This window comes from Amblyomma mixtum, chromosome 5, assembly GCF_055824585.1.
Source record: "Amblyomma mixtum isolate Tamu chromosome 5, ASM5582458v1, whole genome shotgun sequence".
NCBI classification, from domain to species: Eukaryota; Metazoa; Arthropoda; class Arachnida; order Ixodida; family Ixodidae; genus Amblyomma; species Amblyomma mixtum.
Genome location: NC_143016.1, coordinates 170,311,323 through 170,326,446, shown reverse-complemented (window position 1 = coordinate 170,326,446; position 15,124 = coordinate 170,311,323). Strand labels below are relative to the sequence as shown.

The following is a 15,124-nucleotide window of genomic DNA, read 5'->3' as shown; positions in this document are numbered from 1 at the left end:
GAGTGCCGAGTGTCCCCTGCTCAGCGGGGCCAAATTCCATGGTGCAGCGCGCCCGAACCGTTAATCTCGGTCGGAAGCGCATTCCTGGTGTTCCCCGTGACAGAATCCACACGAAAATAAAGTTTTCCTCGCGCTTTGCGATGACAGAACACCGCGGTGTCTTGGATGCGGAAAAGTGGCCGGTCATGCTCGATTCGCGCCATTCGACTAGACAAACGGCCTAAATGCGTGGTAGGGTGACTGAATTTTGTTCTTACGGCGGGGACACGTGTGCGAAAAGCGAGCGCGATTCACCGCGGCGCGAAGTTGCGAACGGCGCCGCAGCGTCCGATCGCAGCTCGCCGCCCGCGCACAACTAGATTTCAACGACGGGCCGCCCGCGGCAAACGCGACGACGGGAAGCGGGAGCCAACGCGAGCGCGGAGAGCGGTAGCGTCATGATGACGTAGGGCGCGCTCCTTTGAGCCGGGCCGGCCTGCCCACGGCCGGTCTCGACGCGCTCGCTCGCTCGCGTCGGGACCGGCCGTGGCCTGCCGGCCTGTCGATCAACCTGGATCCCGTCTGGATCACAAAAATGAGCTAAAGCTTGTTCTTGATATAGATGATAAACTCTGGTATAAGCAATTTGAAAACTGTATCATCTTTGCGGATCGCTGACCAATACTGAGTTGCTGGTAGAAGTAACAAATGTGCTACGAGCAAATTGGCCACGAACTTGCGATTTCGCTGTGGCAGTGCTCCGAGGAGGCACAGAGACCGACCTTGAGCCGTTGCCTAGCAACCACCGCAGCCGACGGACGCCGCGCGGCGCAGCGGTTGCTAGGCAACGGCTCAAGGTAATCCGCCAGCTTCCTCGCAGTTGTGGCGCAATTAAATCTCGGTCTATTTTAGCTTTTTTTCGAGCGGTCGCTTATATCGAATTATCGCTTATAACGAATTTTTTCGCCGTCCCGATGACTTCGTTATAACGAGGGATTACTGTATGTTTAATATAATGCTTTGTGCCGTGTAGAGCTGTTTAGTTGACCTCTTTTTGCCTATAGTGCAGCCCACACAAAATGCCTATGACAGGCTATGGGCGTGGAAAGAAGGTAGCGGGGGCCTTAGAGAAAGAGAAGGCACTGAAATAGTTGCAAGAAGTAGGGAAAGGAAAAAAGGACGAATGGCCACACAACTGGGCAGCACGAAAGACAAAGCAGCAGTGGTTCAGCGATGATGGCGGCCCCTGCTCCGTGGGAGACTGGGTGCGTTCTCGTGCTGTCGCGGGCATTTCTGAGGTGCTGCCCCTAAAATAATATTGATATATCTGCTGCATCTGTGTTTTCGCATTCCATCCGTTTCTTTCCTAGCCCTCGACTGTTTGAAAAGGCGAAGATTGATTTATAATCATAATATACGCTGTATTTACTCAATATAACGAACCCACTTGCATAACAAAGCCCTCCGACCTCTCACTTTTGTCACTGATAATTTACTTTTTTTTTTAAGGAGTAGCTTTTCTCAGCACATTCCTCATTTTCAAGCGCAGACCTAGGCAGTGTGTCAAGACCCTACGCGCTGATAACATCACAGCACGTTTGTCGTTTGACCAGAGCTCCTGTGGCTTTTGTGGGCGTGGCACGCTTGGCAAACTTGGCAGAGCACCAAGACGGTGTACGCCCTTGACAACAGCTGCAGCGGTCTCGGCTCACGCTGCTTTGTGCCCGCTTGTGCCAGTGCATGCAAAGCTCGCAAGCACTCTAGCTACTGTTGTCTTGACGACCCCACTAGAATGATGCTCTAGTGTATGTCTCTTTCAAAATGTGACACCAACCAGAAACATCACATACGCATTCCTGTCACTTTCTCTCTTCACAAAAAAAAAATACAATGAGCAGTGCCCATTTGTGGTCAGGAGAGCATGCGCAACCTCTGTGTGTCTCCCCAATGCAGACAGTCTCGAAGCCGGTGCACCTGTTGGGAGTAAGCTCACAAAGAGGCCATAGTTTCTGTCCACAGCCTCCTTACTGCATAGCTCTCTTCACTAGCACAGCTGACAAGAAAGGCAAGAGTGAACAGCCCGACTGCTGCCACAGCAAGACAAAACAAGGGCTGCTAGAGAGAAGATCCCACTCACCGAAGCGATTCATACGCTGTCCAGCCAGTTCCAATGAGAATGTTTTCATCAAACAACTGCTCCATGCATCCAACGAACTCTGCAGGAAGACAGAAGAGGAAAGCGCATCATGAAGGGAGGGCTTTTACAAGGGCATCAGTGCACGAGACCACCCGGCCAGGACAGCCATCAGAAACCAACTCTTCAGACAACACACAACACGGAAAGCAGAGGGCAGCCAGTAAATTTCAAACAAGATGCCTAAATTCCCCCCCCCCCCCCCCCTCAATCCTGGCATCCATCAAAGACACCACTTACAAAGAGAAAACATGTTTCAGTCCTGCAAAACAATTGCTTGGCCAGGCTTGCCGGCGCATCTAACAAAGTTGTAACACAGCAGTCACTGTCATCATATGAGGTATGCTCAGGATGCCTGCCTTTTGTTCGCTGCATTTTGAACCGGCAATCTTGCTTTGTCTTCAGTATAGCCTACATCTCTGCTGTTTCAGCAGCCACACTCCCTGCCAACACCATGCCCTATTCCTACAGCGTCTATATACAGTAGAGCCCCACTATAGTAAACTCTGATATAGTGAAAGCTCGAATATAGAAAAGTCAAAGTGCAGTCCCATTTCAACCTCCATAGACGACTGCACTTTTTTTGCGTTTATAGTAAAGATATCTTGAAATAAGGAATGCTTATAGTAAAGAGAGTCTGGCCAAGGCGGCACACTTCCCGCGGAATAACGACATGGTGGCACATGTGCATTCTATGACATCTGAGCCACAGACATGTAACAGCGTAATTCTGAGGCCAAGATTAGGAGGCAGATGGTTAACAAAGACGAAAAACGGTACTCTCTGAGATGGCTTAACCGCCAGCTCGTAAGCTGCGAAGAGAAGCCAACTCTTACAAGTCCTTGGGGCTGTAAGGAAAATCGTGTCGCTTGCATGGGTAAAAAAAAAAAAGTAAAGCTGGTTATAAATGTGGAAATAAGGTGGCGCAGGCCACTGAGGAAGGAGCGACAGTGAAAGTGCAGTGAGGCGAAGGGAAGGAAAAAAAGAAAAAAAAAAGGGGCAAGCATTCATACACTGGGCAACATGAAGCAAAAGTGCCAAGAACTGTAAACATACGCGGCAATGAGTGGGTAGTTTTGCCACATCCAATTGTGTCACATGTGTTTCTTAGCTACTACTACTGCCTATTAAATAGCACCATGGCCGCAGAAGATGATGCTGTGTTCACAAAAACTTTGGTTTTCATATGCGGTCAAACTACACCCCCCCATCCTCGCGTTATGCATGCGTGCAAATGCGCCACTTCCACAAAACTTGAATGACACTGAAAACATACTAAATGTGAAGAGTCAGAATAAATCCCTGGAACATGAGATATAAGTGTTTCGCTTTCAAAATCACCATTGTGCATTTGGTTAGCAGCCAAATTACCAGACAGCCCACTAAGAGCCATGCCACCACCGACATCTGAAATAGCATAAATATTTTTGCTGGTGCAAGCAACTTCAACATAGGGGGGGGGGTTTCACTGCATTTGCTGTTTCTTTTAATTTTAACTGTCCCCATAAAGAACCTAGGGTGTTCGACAAAAAGCCTTAAGGGGGGACACTGGTCTTGAAAAGAAAATTTTATTAATTTAGTCATAGTTATGAAATCTTCAGGGCGCATGTATTTTTGTGCGCTGATTCTAGATATGTCATTTAATTTCATGTAAAACAATTCCTTGAGCACTTATGCACTTTTTATGGTAGTATTTTGCAGAGAGTTTTGAAGAAAATTTGCTGCAGGAAACTTGCTGAAATGTATGCCATTGGGTTCTCCTGACACCAAGGAATACAATAAGGGTGAAATTATCATCCTGGCTCTCATAGAACTTCAATAGTCAGGTACTGAAGCTGCCACTTCAGAAACAGGAATACACACTTTTCTTCTCATTTCTGAAGCGACAACTTCAAAACTCTATAACTTAAGTTCTATGATAGGCAGGAAGATAATTTCACCCTTATTGTATTCCTTGGTGTCAAGAGAACCCAACGGCATACATTTCAGTGAGTTTCCCGCAGGAAATTTTCTTCAAAACTCTCCGCAAAATACTAGCATAAAAAGTGCATAAGTGCTCAAGGAATTGTTTTACATGATATTAAATGGCATATTTAGAATCAGCACACAAAAATACATATTCCCTGAAGATTTCGTACCTGTGACTTCATTAATAAAAATTTTTTTTTCAAGACCAGTGTCCCCCCTTAAGGCACCAAAGCATCCAGGGAGAGACGAGCAAAACCAATTGACCGCAGCGTAAGCTCATGCCTGCATACACACAGTCACACTCCCATCAATCTTATTCCAAGAGGATACACTGGCTGTTCCAAGCGACAAGGAAGAGCCTATACTCCGTTTCATACATAGCAGTCAACGCTGCCAAGGCTGCGGCGCCTGTTTGTGCTCCTCGTCCGCATCGTAATGTAGTGCGTCAAAAGCAAAAATTGTAATGAACTCAAAATTAAAGTAAACGTTGCTTGATATTGCAGTATAATGATAACAGTGTTTTATTTTGCAAAAAGATTGCTTTTTCTTTTATGTTCTACAAAACAGAGTGCCTTAATTTTTTGGGGTTTTTTTTTTCGGTCCCTCCTGTATCAGGTTTTCGCAGCTAGGACGGCCGCGCAGGCCGGCTGGTCATGTCGACTGCTTGAGTGGTTCACCTGAAGCATTTCCTTCCTCCGAGACCTGGTGCGCTGTTCTCTTTTCTGTAAAAATCACCAATCGTACAACCACTGTAGGCCACTCACATGATACGCGTAGCAAGTGTTATATATACCATTCCATAACCTACAGCACCAGTTTCTACACTCTTGTGAGTTGTGGCAGCAGTGAAAAACAACGATAGTAGATTACGATCGAGCAAATGGACAACTTTAGTTACAAAGATGATAATTACAAAGATTAAAAACATGAGAGTGGATGTCAACAATAAAATGCCAGCCACAACATTCACTCACGCTGCGCTTACATCTCATTGGTGTGCAAGAAGCTCGAATTTTTACTCGTTACCGCGAGAGGACGATGACGAGCTACTGTGTGGAGAACGAACAGCGAGCTTCGTCAACCTCTTTGTGCGCCCTATTCAGGAACTATGGAACCTCGTCGTCGGCTTCTCACAATAACAATGTCAACTGCAGCGGCAAGTGCGCTAATATACGACACCACTTGTTGCATTCGATGACCTGCGCAGCGAAATCTCTGCTCATGGCCCAAATACACAGCTTTCAACCCATCTCACCGCACTAGCTCACACCCATAACACACCGAATCCAACATCTAATATAAAACATTACTACGAACGGAAGCACTTCAAAGAATTTTCCTTGTGACAACAGCCCAAAAGTGGAGACTTCCCGAATCAGACGCCGCTCACTTTAAAGCCGCTGAATACGCCGATCAATGCCGGGTTGCCGCTAGCCGAGGCTGCTCGGAATAATCGACGCCGCACTGAATTCTATCACCACACAATTAATGATTCATTGTGTGCCGCATGCAAGAGAGTCACTGAACGCCCGAGAACAGCACTTCGCAATCACGTCCGTCGCCAATACACTACACTGCCTTTTCCCTTCGAAACAAGTAAGCAGCGCAAGTAAATAGCGCAGTGTTTTTCAAAGTACGCACTAGAGTTTGACAGTTTCGACTTTCTACCTAATGATAATTATAAGAAAAATATAAAAAATGAAAAAAAAAAAAAAAACAGCCAAGTCGAGAGTCGAACTTCGGCCCTCTGTAAAATGAACACAGAGGCGCGAGCTTCGTACCACTCAGCCACGACGCGAGGCGGACGGATACATTTTGCTTGTTTTTTGCAGCGGACTACTTTTGTACCTTTGGCAGCGTTGACAGCTATGTATGAAACGGAGTATAGGAAAGAATGTATTTCGTGCAGCAGTGACATCATCGTGGGGGGTACAGCGCGAACAAGACGAAGGACAAAGCAAGAAGACTACACAGACGAGCACTACACAGCGCTCGTCTGTGTAGTCTTCTTGCTTTGTCCTTCGTCTCGTTCGCGCTGTACCCCCCACGATGAATTGTTACAAACTCACCCAGCTATCCACCCATCCTTCTTCAATGATATCATGTTTGCTCCGCGACAAGTGCTCAAGAAAAATAAGTGCGCGTTCACTGGGTTCACGCGCGAGCGATGCAAAACGAATCTGCTTTCACACCGTGAAAAAGCCCACACTGTGCATTCCCTTCTATCAGAGTGTTATACTCAGCTGTTGCGCAGGTCGGTGGCCAGGATGTGTCGGGCGGCAATGAGCAGCTCCTTGCGCAGGTGGGCCACCTCCTGGGGGCACAGCATCAGCAGGCCCAGCATGCCCTGCGCCAGCTGGCTACAGTGCACCCCCACAGTCTCCTGCATCGACGACGAAGGACCCCCTTCACCACAACGCGGACAGAGGACCACAGAAAAACCACCACCGCGAGAACACTCGCAAGACTGATTCATTCGAGGAGTTTTCGCAAAAGCAAAATCAAACATTAGCATGTCCAGCTTTGTGTTGTTTCTACACTTTGTACAGTAGACTACAATCCCTTAAGTACGAGGGCTACGAGAAATGCCAGCCGCATAACTGCAAGGCAGCTAAAGATTGATGCAAAGTCCCTCGAAAGTTCTGGTAACTGCCCCTGGCCACATAAACTCTCCACTGTGCCCCGACTGGCTTACTGCTTTCACATGCATACAGTGGAATCTCGTTGATATGATTCTCACGGGCACCGAGAATAAAACCGTATTATCCGAAAATCGTATTACCCAAAACGGACTCCAAAAGATCGCGAATAATACATACTTGGCACAGAACTTGCTTTTATTAAAGCACTTTAAAATAATCGGTCACTTTGCGCTGCACTTTTTGTTTTTCGAGGTCCTGCAGCAAGCTTTTTTGAAACTCGTAGAAACGAGTAGCAGTTTCCTCACTGAGCTCCGCAGACGCGACAAAGTCACGAAGCCCGTCCAAAGCTTCAAGTGCACTGTCGGTATTTAATGGCCGACGATCGCCGCTGCAATCTCCGACGTCTTGGTTGTCATCGTCGTCGCTCTCCTCTTCAGCGGTAACATCTGCAGTGATGTCTTGGACGGTGCGTAATTCGCATGTCGCCAGTTGGTCGTCCGCCAATACAAACTCCTCCGGAGGCACGTCGATATTGAGGTCACCTCAGTCCGAGATGTCAATCTCTGCGCCGTCATCTTCATTTTCCTCAGTATCGCCAGATGCGCAAAAAAAGCCACACTTTTTGAAGCAGTTGGCAATGGTATCTGGTTTGACGCGATCCCATGACATCGCCAGAAAATGGATGGCATCAAGAAGATCCACCTTCAAGTTGGCATCTTTCCGGTCAATCTTGGCCAAGAAGCGTCTGACCAGCAAGCTCCTGAAGTGAAATTTCACGTTTCTAATGATTCCTGCATCTAGGGGCTGCAAGTGGCTGGTGCAGTTGGGCGGCAGGAAAATTACTTTGACGTTTTGCAGCCACAAAGTATCGACAGGGTGCGCGGCACAATTGTCGAGAAATAGGAGAATTCTACAGTTCTCGGCACGCATCCGGGCATCCAGAAGGGTGAGGAACTCTGTAAAAAGGCCTCCGGTCATCCACGCCTTCCTATTCGCTTTGTAAACGACAGGAAGGCGCGGGTTACGCGAGAAGCAGCGTGGCTTCCAGAATTTGCCAATGACGGTAGGCTTGAGCTTTTCGGTTCCATCAGCGTTGCAGCACAACAATACGGTGATTCTTTCTTTGCTTTTTTTTCCGCCTTGACACGTCTCGCCTTTCATGCTGAGACTTTTCTAGGGCTGAAGGTTGATGAACAACCCAGCTTCATCTGTGTTGAACACGTCCCTTGGCTGGTACTGAGCAATCACCGCCGGCAGAGTCGAAAGCCAGTCGGAGACCTGATCTTGGTCGGCAGACTTCCCTTCGCCGGAAACGGTTTTATACAACAAGCCATGCCGTGTTTTAAAACGATGGAGCCACCCGCCCGAAGCTTTAAAATCTTCTATGCCCAACGAGAGCGCTATCTCATCAGCTTTCTCGCGAACAACTGTCCCGTCCACATTCACGCCCGCCGCCCTTACTTCCCTGAAACATGCCAGTAGAACCTCTTCCATCTTGCCGTGCTGGGCGCCCCTCGTTTGTTTCACGCCGGTGCCGAAGACTTGAATGTTCTTCCGAATTTCTTCTCGCTTGCCGACGATCGTGTTCAGCGTGGAGACAGGCAAACAAAGTTCACGTGCCAGGTCGACACGTTTCTTCTTCGGATTTTCGTCGACTTTTGCAAGGATGTCGAGTTTTTCTTTCAGCGATAACGCTTTACGCTTCCTAGACATGGTGAAGTGCACGGGTGAAATGCGGCACCAAAACAGAAGAAACGATAAGTGCGAAGTGCAAGCTGAACGCTCGGAATACCGAAATGGCAACGAGAAATGGCAAGCACAAAGTCAACAAAGCCTACAGAGCATCGTCAATGCATGCGCCAATCACTGCTGCTCGGTCACGTGATTTTACCGTGAGTACTATGTCTTAGGATAGATGGCGCTAAAAACCTCCGCTGCGATTGCGAGCCCGGTGTGCGAGCTTGCGAAAATTGCTCCCAGAGGCCGCCACACTGCTGCAGACGCTGTGCTGAGGCACGGCCGGACTCAAGCCGAGCCAAGCCAAGCCTCGAGCATACAAAGCGCGTGTCGCCTCGTCTTCAGTCCGCCGTGCCTGTCGTTTCGCTCGATGCGATAATATCAGTAGCTCTGTACACCCGCTGCAAAGGACTGGCTCTGATGCCATCATCATAATTGAAGAGATGTGATTCTTACACGTATCTAGCAAAGGTCATGTCCAACATCAAAAATCGGCCACGAGTGCTAGGAGAGCTACGACTACTGCAGCTACTGTCGGATCCCGCTAGGACACTTTTGCTGCCTCCTGGCGCGAAAATCGAAACTGCACGAGATTTACAGAAGACGTTTCCGCGATCATATTATCCAAACCGACGTGGAAATACGATCGTATTAGCCGTACAAAAATGCATTACCGCTATAGGGCATCGGCCGGGAACGAAAAAAAAAAACGTATTATGCCGAAAAACGTATTTAGCCGAATCGTATCAACGAGATTTCACTGTATTAATGTGATGGGGAGAACCAAAGCTTTGCTCGCTTTGCATGCCGCTCAGTTGCCGTGCATGATGCCGTCGTATGTATCAACTTCACAAGCACGAGCCACGCACAAATTCATGCTCTTCCTGAATGGTGAGCCCACAACGGCTAGAGAAGTCGCCTCCATATTATGAAGGGTGGTGATGCTCATGGTAAGCAGTATGGCAGCACCACTTACTGATAAATACTGTAAAGAGTCGCTTGACTGGCTGGTAAAGTGGGTTTTTTTCCCCGTTCCTTTTTCCAATTCACCGAAACAGCTACGAGGCAGCCACATCATGAAAATGGGGTAATGCCACCATATTTTATAGGGGTACAAACGGAGGAGAATATCAGGGACTTTTTTCGCAACCTTCTCAGCAACGCAGGCATGTTTTTGAAGAAAAAACGCAACATTCCTGAACGTTAATCTAGCGGTGTATCACAAGCTTGATTTTGTTGTGTTTCCCCTCAGCTTCCCTTCAAGATACAAAATATCTATCAGATTCTTAAACAAAGTATGTGAATAAAGAGCGAAGGGTACTTGAATAATGTTTAAAATCTGGAATACAGTAAAAGCTCGTTAATTCGAACTTCAAGGGACCCGGAAAAATGTTCGAATTATCCGATGTTCGAACGAATTATCGAATGGCCTCAAAAAAACTGACAAGAGCCATTTGCATTACGGTATATGTACCGTATTTACTCGCGTAACGAACCCACTCGCATAATGAACACACCCACCCTCGATTTTTGCCTAAGAATCTGAAAAAAAAAAAGCGTCAGTCGACAACGCTTCCCTCCGTTTCGCACCGTCACAGCCCACGACGCATTTCCTGGCAGTGTGCCAAGATGCTGCGCAGCAAAAATAACACCACAGTGTCTTTCGACGTTACTCTAGTGCAAGGGGGGAAGCGAACTTGGCAGAGTGCCAGCGCTTGTCGGGCTGTGCAAGCCTAGTTTTCAGTAGGTTCGCCTTATCGGGCCATGGGCGATTGGGCCGTCTACTGCCACTCAATCATTGGAACGTGCGATAGCAGCAAACGCCTTTTGCAGCGAACAATGCCGGCGTCATGATCATGGCTGACCGCGTGCTTCCGTTGGGGGAAGGATGACACTTGCAAAGAAAAAAAAAAAATGTTCGCACGTAATTGGTAGCGCTCATCCGAAGTCATAGCCTCTAACTATGCGGAGGTGCTTTTTTTTTATTTTTGGCCACGTGCTGTGTGCCAAGCCGCCCAGGCCCAGACGCGTGGCGGCGCGTAGTAGTTCGAATTATCCGTAGCGGAACCGACCCGCTTTCGAATTAACGGGCTTTTTTATACACAGATCTCAATGGAGCTTGGCCGGACCAAGTAGTGTAGTTCGAATTATCCGGAAGTTCGAATTATCGAGATTCGAATTAACGAGCTTTCACTGTAGTTGCACAGCAAGCGAAATGTAGCATGATGCAAACCTTGACACCGGAGTAGAGGAAGTAAATGTCACAACCAAAAAGGCAGTCAACTTAAGCAGCAGTACGATGGTGACAGCCGGTTAGGCTCTTGTGAATGAATGAGGGTCACTCAATGTTACCAGCATTGCATGAGGCATGCACAAAGCTCTCCGCATGCGCTTCTTCGATATTCACTGTCATGCGTTACAGTCAGTCCCGTAAAATGGAAACATGCAAGCGTGCAGAACTGAGCCTGCGAAGCAAACGTGCCTCTGCCTGCAACCAACAAGAACCGAGATAGCCATGCACAAGCCGGTAATCTTTCTCTCCTGATAGCAGGAATCAAGGTACTGCCGAGCAACCCGTCACATGGTGCCACACATGCCAGGCAGGCTCAGTTTATGCAGCGAGCCCAGTGAAACAGGTGAAATCGCAGTCGCACATATCAAAGGAGCAATGAAAGAGGGGTGCTGGACGCCCCCGGGGCCCTCCCTCTCCGGTTGGTCTCCCCTTCCCTGAACCAGGGCCAAGGACTGCGACTTCACCTTTGACGTTATTCAACAACGTGGGCGAACGACTTAGGCGCTTGCGTGGGAAGACTCGCACTGAAGACCTGGTCAGCAGCGCATGCACCCCAACTCCGTACGTGCCTCGCCAATGCTGAAGAGTTCGTGCAGAGTGATCCTCGGGGATTCCATCCCGGGGATTCCCACCTGGTAGATCTTTACAATGTACGCCAGGAATGACAGCGTCTTGATCTGAGCCGCCATAAAGTCCACAAACACCTCCCGGTTGAAGGCCGGGTTCATCCTGCAAAACACGCAGGCAGCGGTGACTGGGTAAAAAAGAAAAAACTACTATACGCTGGTGTGCCTCCCATCAGAAAAATGGCTGGCGGACCAGCCTCGGCTACAAAACTGCCCCTCGCTTGTGACAGGCTCCAGGCCCGTCAATGCCCCACTCCGCAACCATATGCCACTGGAACACAAGCACAGGAACAGACTCGTTCGAAACCGCCAAGCAGTTCTGCCGGCACATTCAGAGCCAGGAGGGAGGGTGAGGGGTTAAGCTCTGCAGGAAGGGAAAGGCAGGGAGGTTAACCAGAGGGCTGTTCCAGTCGGCTGCCCTGCACTGGGAGAAAGGGAGGAGGAACATAAAAGGGAAAGAGAAAGATGAAGTAAGAAGCAAGGATGTCAGGTGAGGTGAAGCATGTGGCAGAGTCACGACTTGTCATGAAGAGACAATGCCCGCAGGAACTGAAACAATGTCTCAACCCTTCCTTAATCCCCTTCAGTATTTTCGGAACTAATCACTGCTTACAGTAGACAGCACATCTCAACCTCTACCCTTCCTTAATCCACTTCAGTATTTTCGGGACTAATCCCTACACAACTGCTTAGAGTAGACAGCTTTAAACGTAGGCAGTTGCTATTGGTCTAATCTGGGTATTTTTTTTTTTTTTAGGGGCCATACACTTGCATGCATCAGCTTTTTGGATGCATGTCAGGCAGGAAGGGATGGAAGCCAAGACATGCAGGTTTCCTCAGCATCTTTCAAAAGCTCTCGAAGTTACCAAAGGCTAAAAAGAACGCCTGCATTACGGCATATTACCATGCACAGAAAGTCTCAGAAGTGCACTGCTTTTGCTGCAAAAAACAGGTAAAGCAGCTGCTTTGCCACACTGATGAGCTGGGGGCCAAGAGTGAATCATATCTTTACATCATAGTCAGGCCAAACGTCCCTTTTTTTTTTTTTTTTCACATGAAAAATGCATAGACTATACCAAACCTCACATGCATTGGTAAGGATGCTTCTTGGCACGCCAGAGCAATCACTGAGGAACTCACAAAAACACTCCACAGCATTCACAACTAAATATCCTCACTAGCATCCGCAAAAAGAAAGACTTCATAGCAATACACATCAGGGGTAGCAAACACTACAAAGCTTTGCTGAAAGAGAGAGAGACAGAGAAAGAATGTGCAGCTTCAAAGTGGGTCGTGAGTGCAAGTGCACATTTCACCTACACTGTCACCAACAAAAGAATGACCACAGTGCTGCCTCAGGGCTGCGCCATGCAGTAGGTCTTGCAGTGAGTTTATGCAGTAAGCCAAGAAGCAAGCCATGCAATAAGCTAACCTACCGTGTTTACTCGAATCTAACGCGCACCTTTTTTCCGATATATCGGGTCCAAAAATTGGGTGCGCGTTAGAATCGAGTACGACCCTAAATCTCTGATATCATATCGCCATCGGCATTTCAAAATGGCCGCCTCATACGCACTTCGAGAGCGTAGCTGACTAGCTGCCTGTGCTTAGGTTAGTCTATCCGTTTTCTGTGTTTGCTCTACCAGCATGGACGGGCCGACAGCGAAGATACGCCGAGTTCATCATGATGCCGCGTTTAAAAGGAAAGTCATCATGTGTTATAAATGAAATGAAATTTAAGCGCACACGAAAAACGCACACAAGAGGAGATACACACAGGAGATACGCCTGTCCTGTGTGTATCTCCTCTTGTGTGCGTTTTTCGTGTGCGCTTAAATTTCATTTCATTTATAGCTATGCACCATCTAGCCCAAACAGAAGTTTTGTTAAGTCATCATGTGTGCAGAGACGGACGGAGGTCGGGCCGCATCACGCGTATTCGGAGTACCAGAAACGTGCGTGCGGGACTGGCGCAAGCAGAAGGAAAAGATTTTCGCCAGCAAGGCTACACGAAAGGGTTTCAGTGGACCGAAGCAGGGCCGGTTCGCCGAAATAGAAGAGCGGCTCGCAGAATATGTTCAAGAGCAGCGAGCGGCGCAGCAACCAGTGACGACCGATCTGTTCAAAGTCCGGGCGATGCAGTTAGCCCTACAAACAGGGCTAACGCGGAGTGACTTCAAAGCCAGCAGGTGCTGGCTCTCAAATTTTATGAAGTGAAAAGGCTTTTCTCTTAGAAGGCGAACGGGGATATGCCAAAAGTTGCCTGAGGAATATGAGGAAAAGCTGCACAGTTTTCAGCGGTTCGTTTTGGGTTTGCGCCGCAGACACGGCTACGGCCTCGGCCAGATTGGAAATGCCGATCAAACACCGCTCTACTTCGACATGCCTGCCAACACAACTGTTGAAAAGAAGGGGGCGAAGCAAGTGCGCGTGTTGTCTTCCGGCCATGAAAAAACACGCGTCACCGCAATGCTTTGTTGCACCGCGGATGGACACAAGCTGCCCCCGTATCTTATATTCAGACGCAAGATGCTCCCGAAAGGAATCGTGTTTCCGAGTGGCGTGATCGTGCGCGCAAATGAAAAAGGTTGGATGACCACGGACTTGGTCGCCGACTGGATCGATCACGTCTGGCGCAAGAGACCCGGCGGCAGTTTGGGCCTGCGTGCGATGCTTGTGCTCGACGCGTTCAGGTGCCATCTCGACCAACGCATCAAGGACAAGCTCGCAGCGTGCAACACCGACCTTGTCGTGATACCCGGCGGCATGACATCGCAGCTCCAGCCGCTCGATGTCTGTTTGAACAAGCTGGTTAAAGATAGGATTCGGGCGCTCTACACCGAATGGCTTGTGAGTGGCTGCCATGAATTCACTCCCAGCAATAGGATTAAGCGTGCCTCGCTGCAAGACTTCGCTGGATGGGCGAAAGATGCGTGGTGCACGATACCGTCTGCCATGGTCAGCAAGGCCTTTAAAAAATGTGGCATATCGAATGCCATGGACGGCACCGAGGATGAAATTCTTTGGTCCGTCAACAGCGATAAGGAGTTGTCTGACAGCGACGACGAGTGAACCTTGTGCCGGCGGGCTGATCCCGGGCTGGCGTTGCAGATGTCTCCTCGCCCAACGCCGCCTCTCCTCCTCCTCTTCTCTCAAAGCTCCTTTGGCAGCTTTTTTCAACGGTCCCTCTCGGGGCCACCAATCGCGCTTCGGCAGAGCATGCAGGCACGAGGCTTCCCGCTGTGTCTCACTTGAGTTCCTCTCTCTACACCAAGTTGCAATAATAAACACACACAAAAAAAGGAAACGGCTTATCTTGCCAAGATTGTTTTCACTACGCCGGCACGACTGATCCCGGGCTTGGCAAGATAAGCCGTTTCCTTTTTTTATGTGTGTGTTTATTATCGCAACTTTAGTGCATCGAGATTAAATCTTTGTTTTTCCAAACGAGACAAAGTTGTATTGCTGCATGAAAGCACGAGGTGGGTGTTACCTTTTTTTTTTGTCATGGAAAACGGGTGCGCGTTACAATCAAGTTTTTTTTTTTTCGGTGGGGGGGTCACGAAAAACGGGTGCGCGTTAGAATCGAGGGCGCGTTACATTCGAGTAAATACGGTAGTTACTTTCACGAAGACAATAACACAAGACAAAATGAGCGCAAGGCTTCCATTCAATGCACAAGCAT

At 48.6% G+C, this 15,124-nt stretch overlaps 1 protein-coding gene across 4 annotated transcripts in view; it reads right to left on the bottom strand.

The window, feature by feature from the left end:
- Nipped-A (Transcription-associated protein Nipped-A) overlaps positions 1-15,124 on the bottom strand; it is a 170,124-nt gene that overhangs the window by 130,703 nt on the left and 24,297 nt on the right. For 3 of the 4 annotated variants that reach the window (XM_089546329.1, XM_089546330.1, XM_089546331.1), the window contains exons 9-11: positions 11,446-11,542; positions 6,386-6,524; positions 2,117-2,195 (exon numbers count right to left, since the gene is read on the bottom strand). In XM_089546329.1, the coding sequence (XP_089402455.1) occupies positions 2,117-2,195; positions 6,386-6,524; positions 11,446-11,542 (315 nt within the window). Of the gene's footprint in view, positions 1-2,116; positions 2,196-4,818; positions 5,842-6,385; positions 6,525-11,445; positions 11,543-15,124 lie in introns of those variants that run through there. The other variant, XM_089546332.1, reaches the window with a different exon arrangement.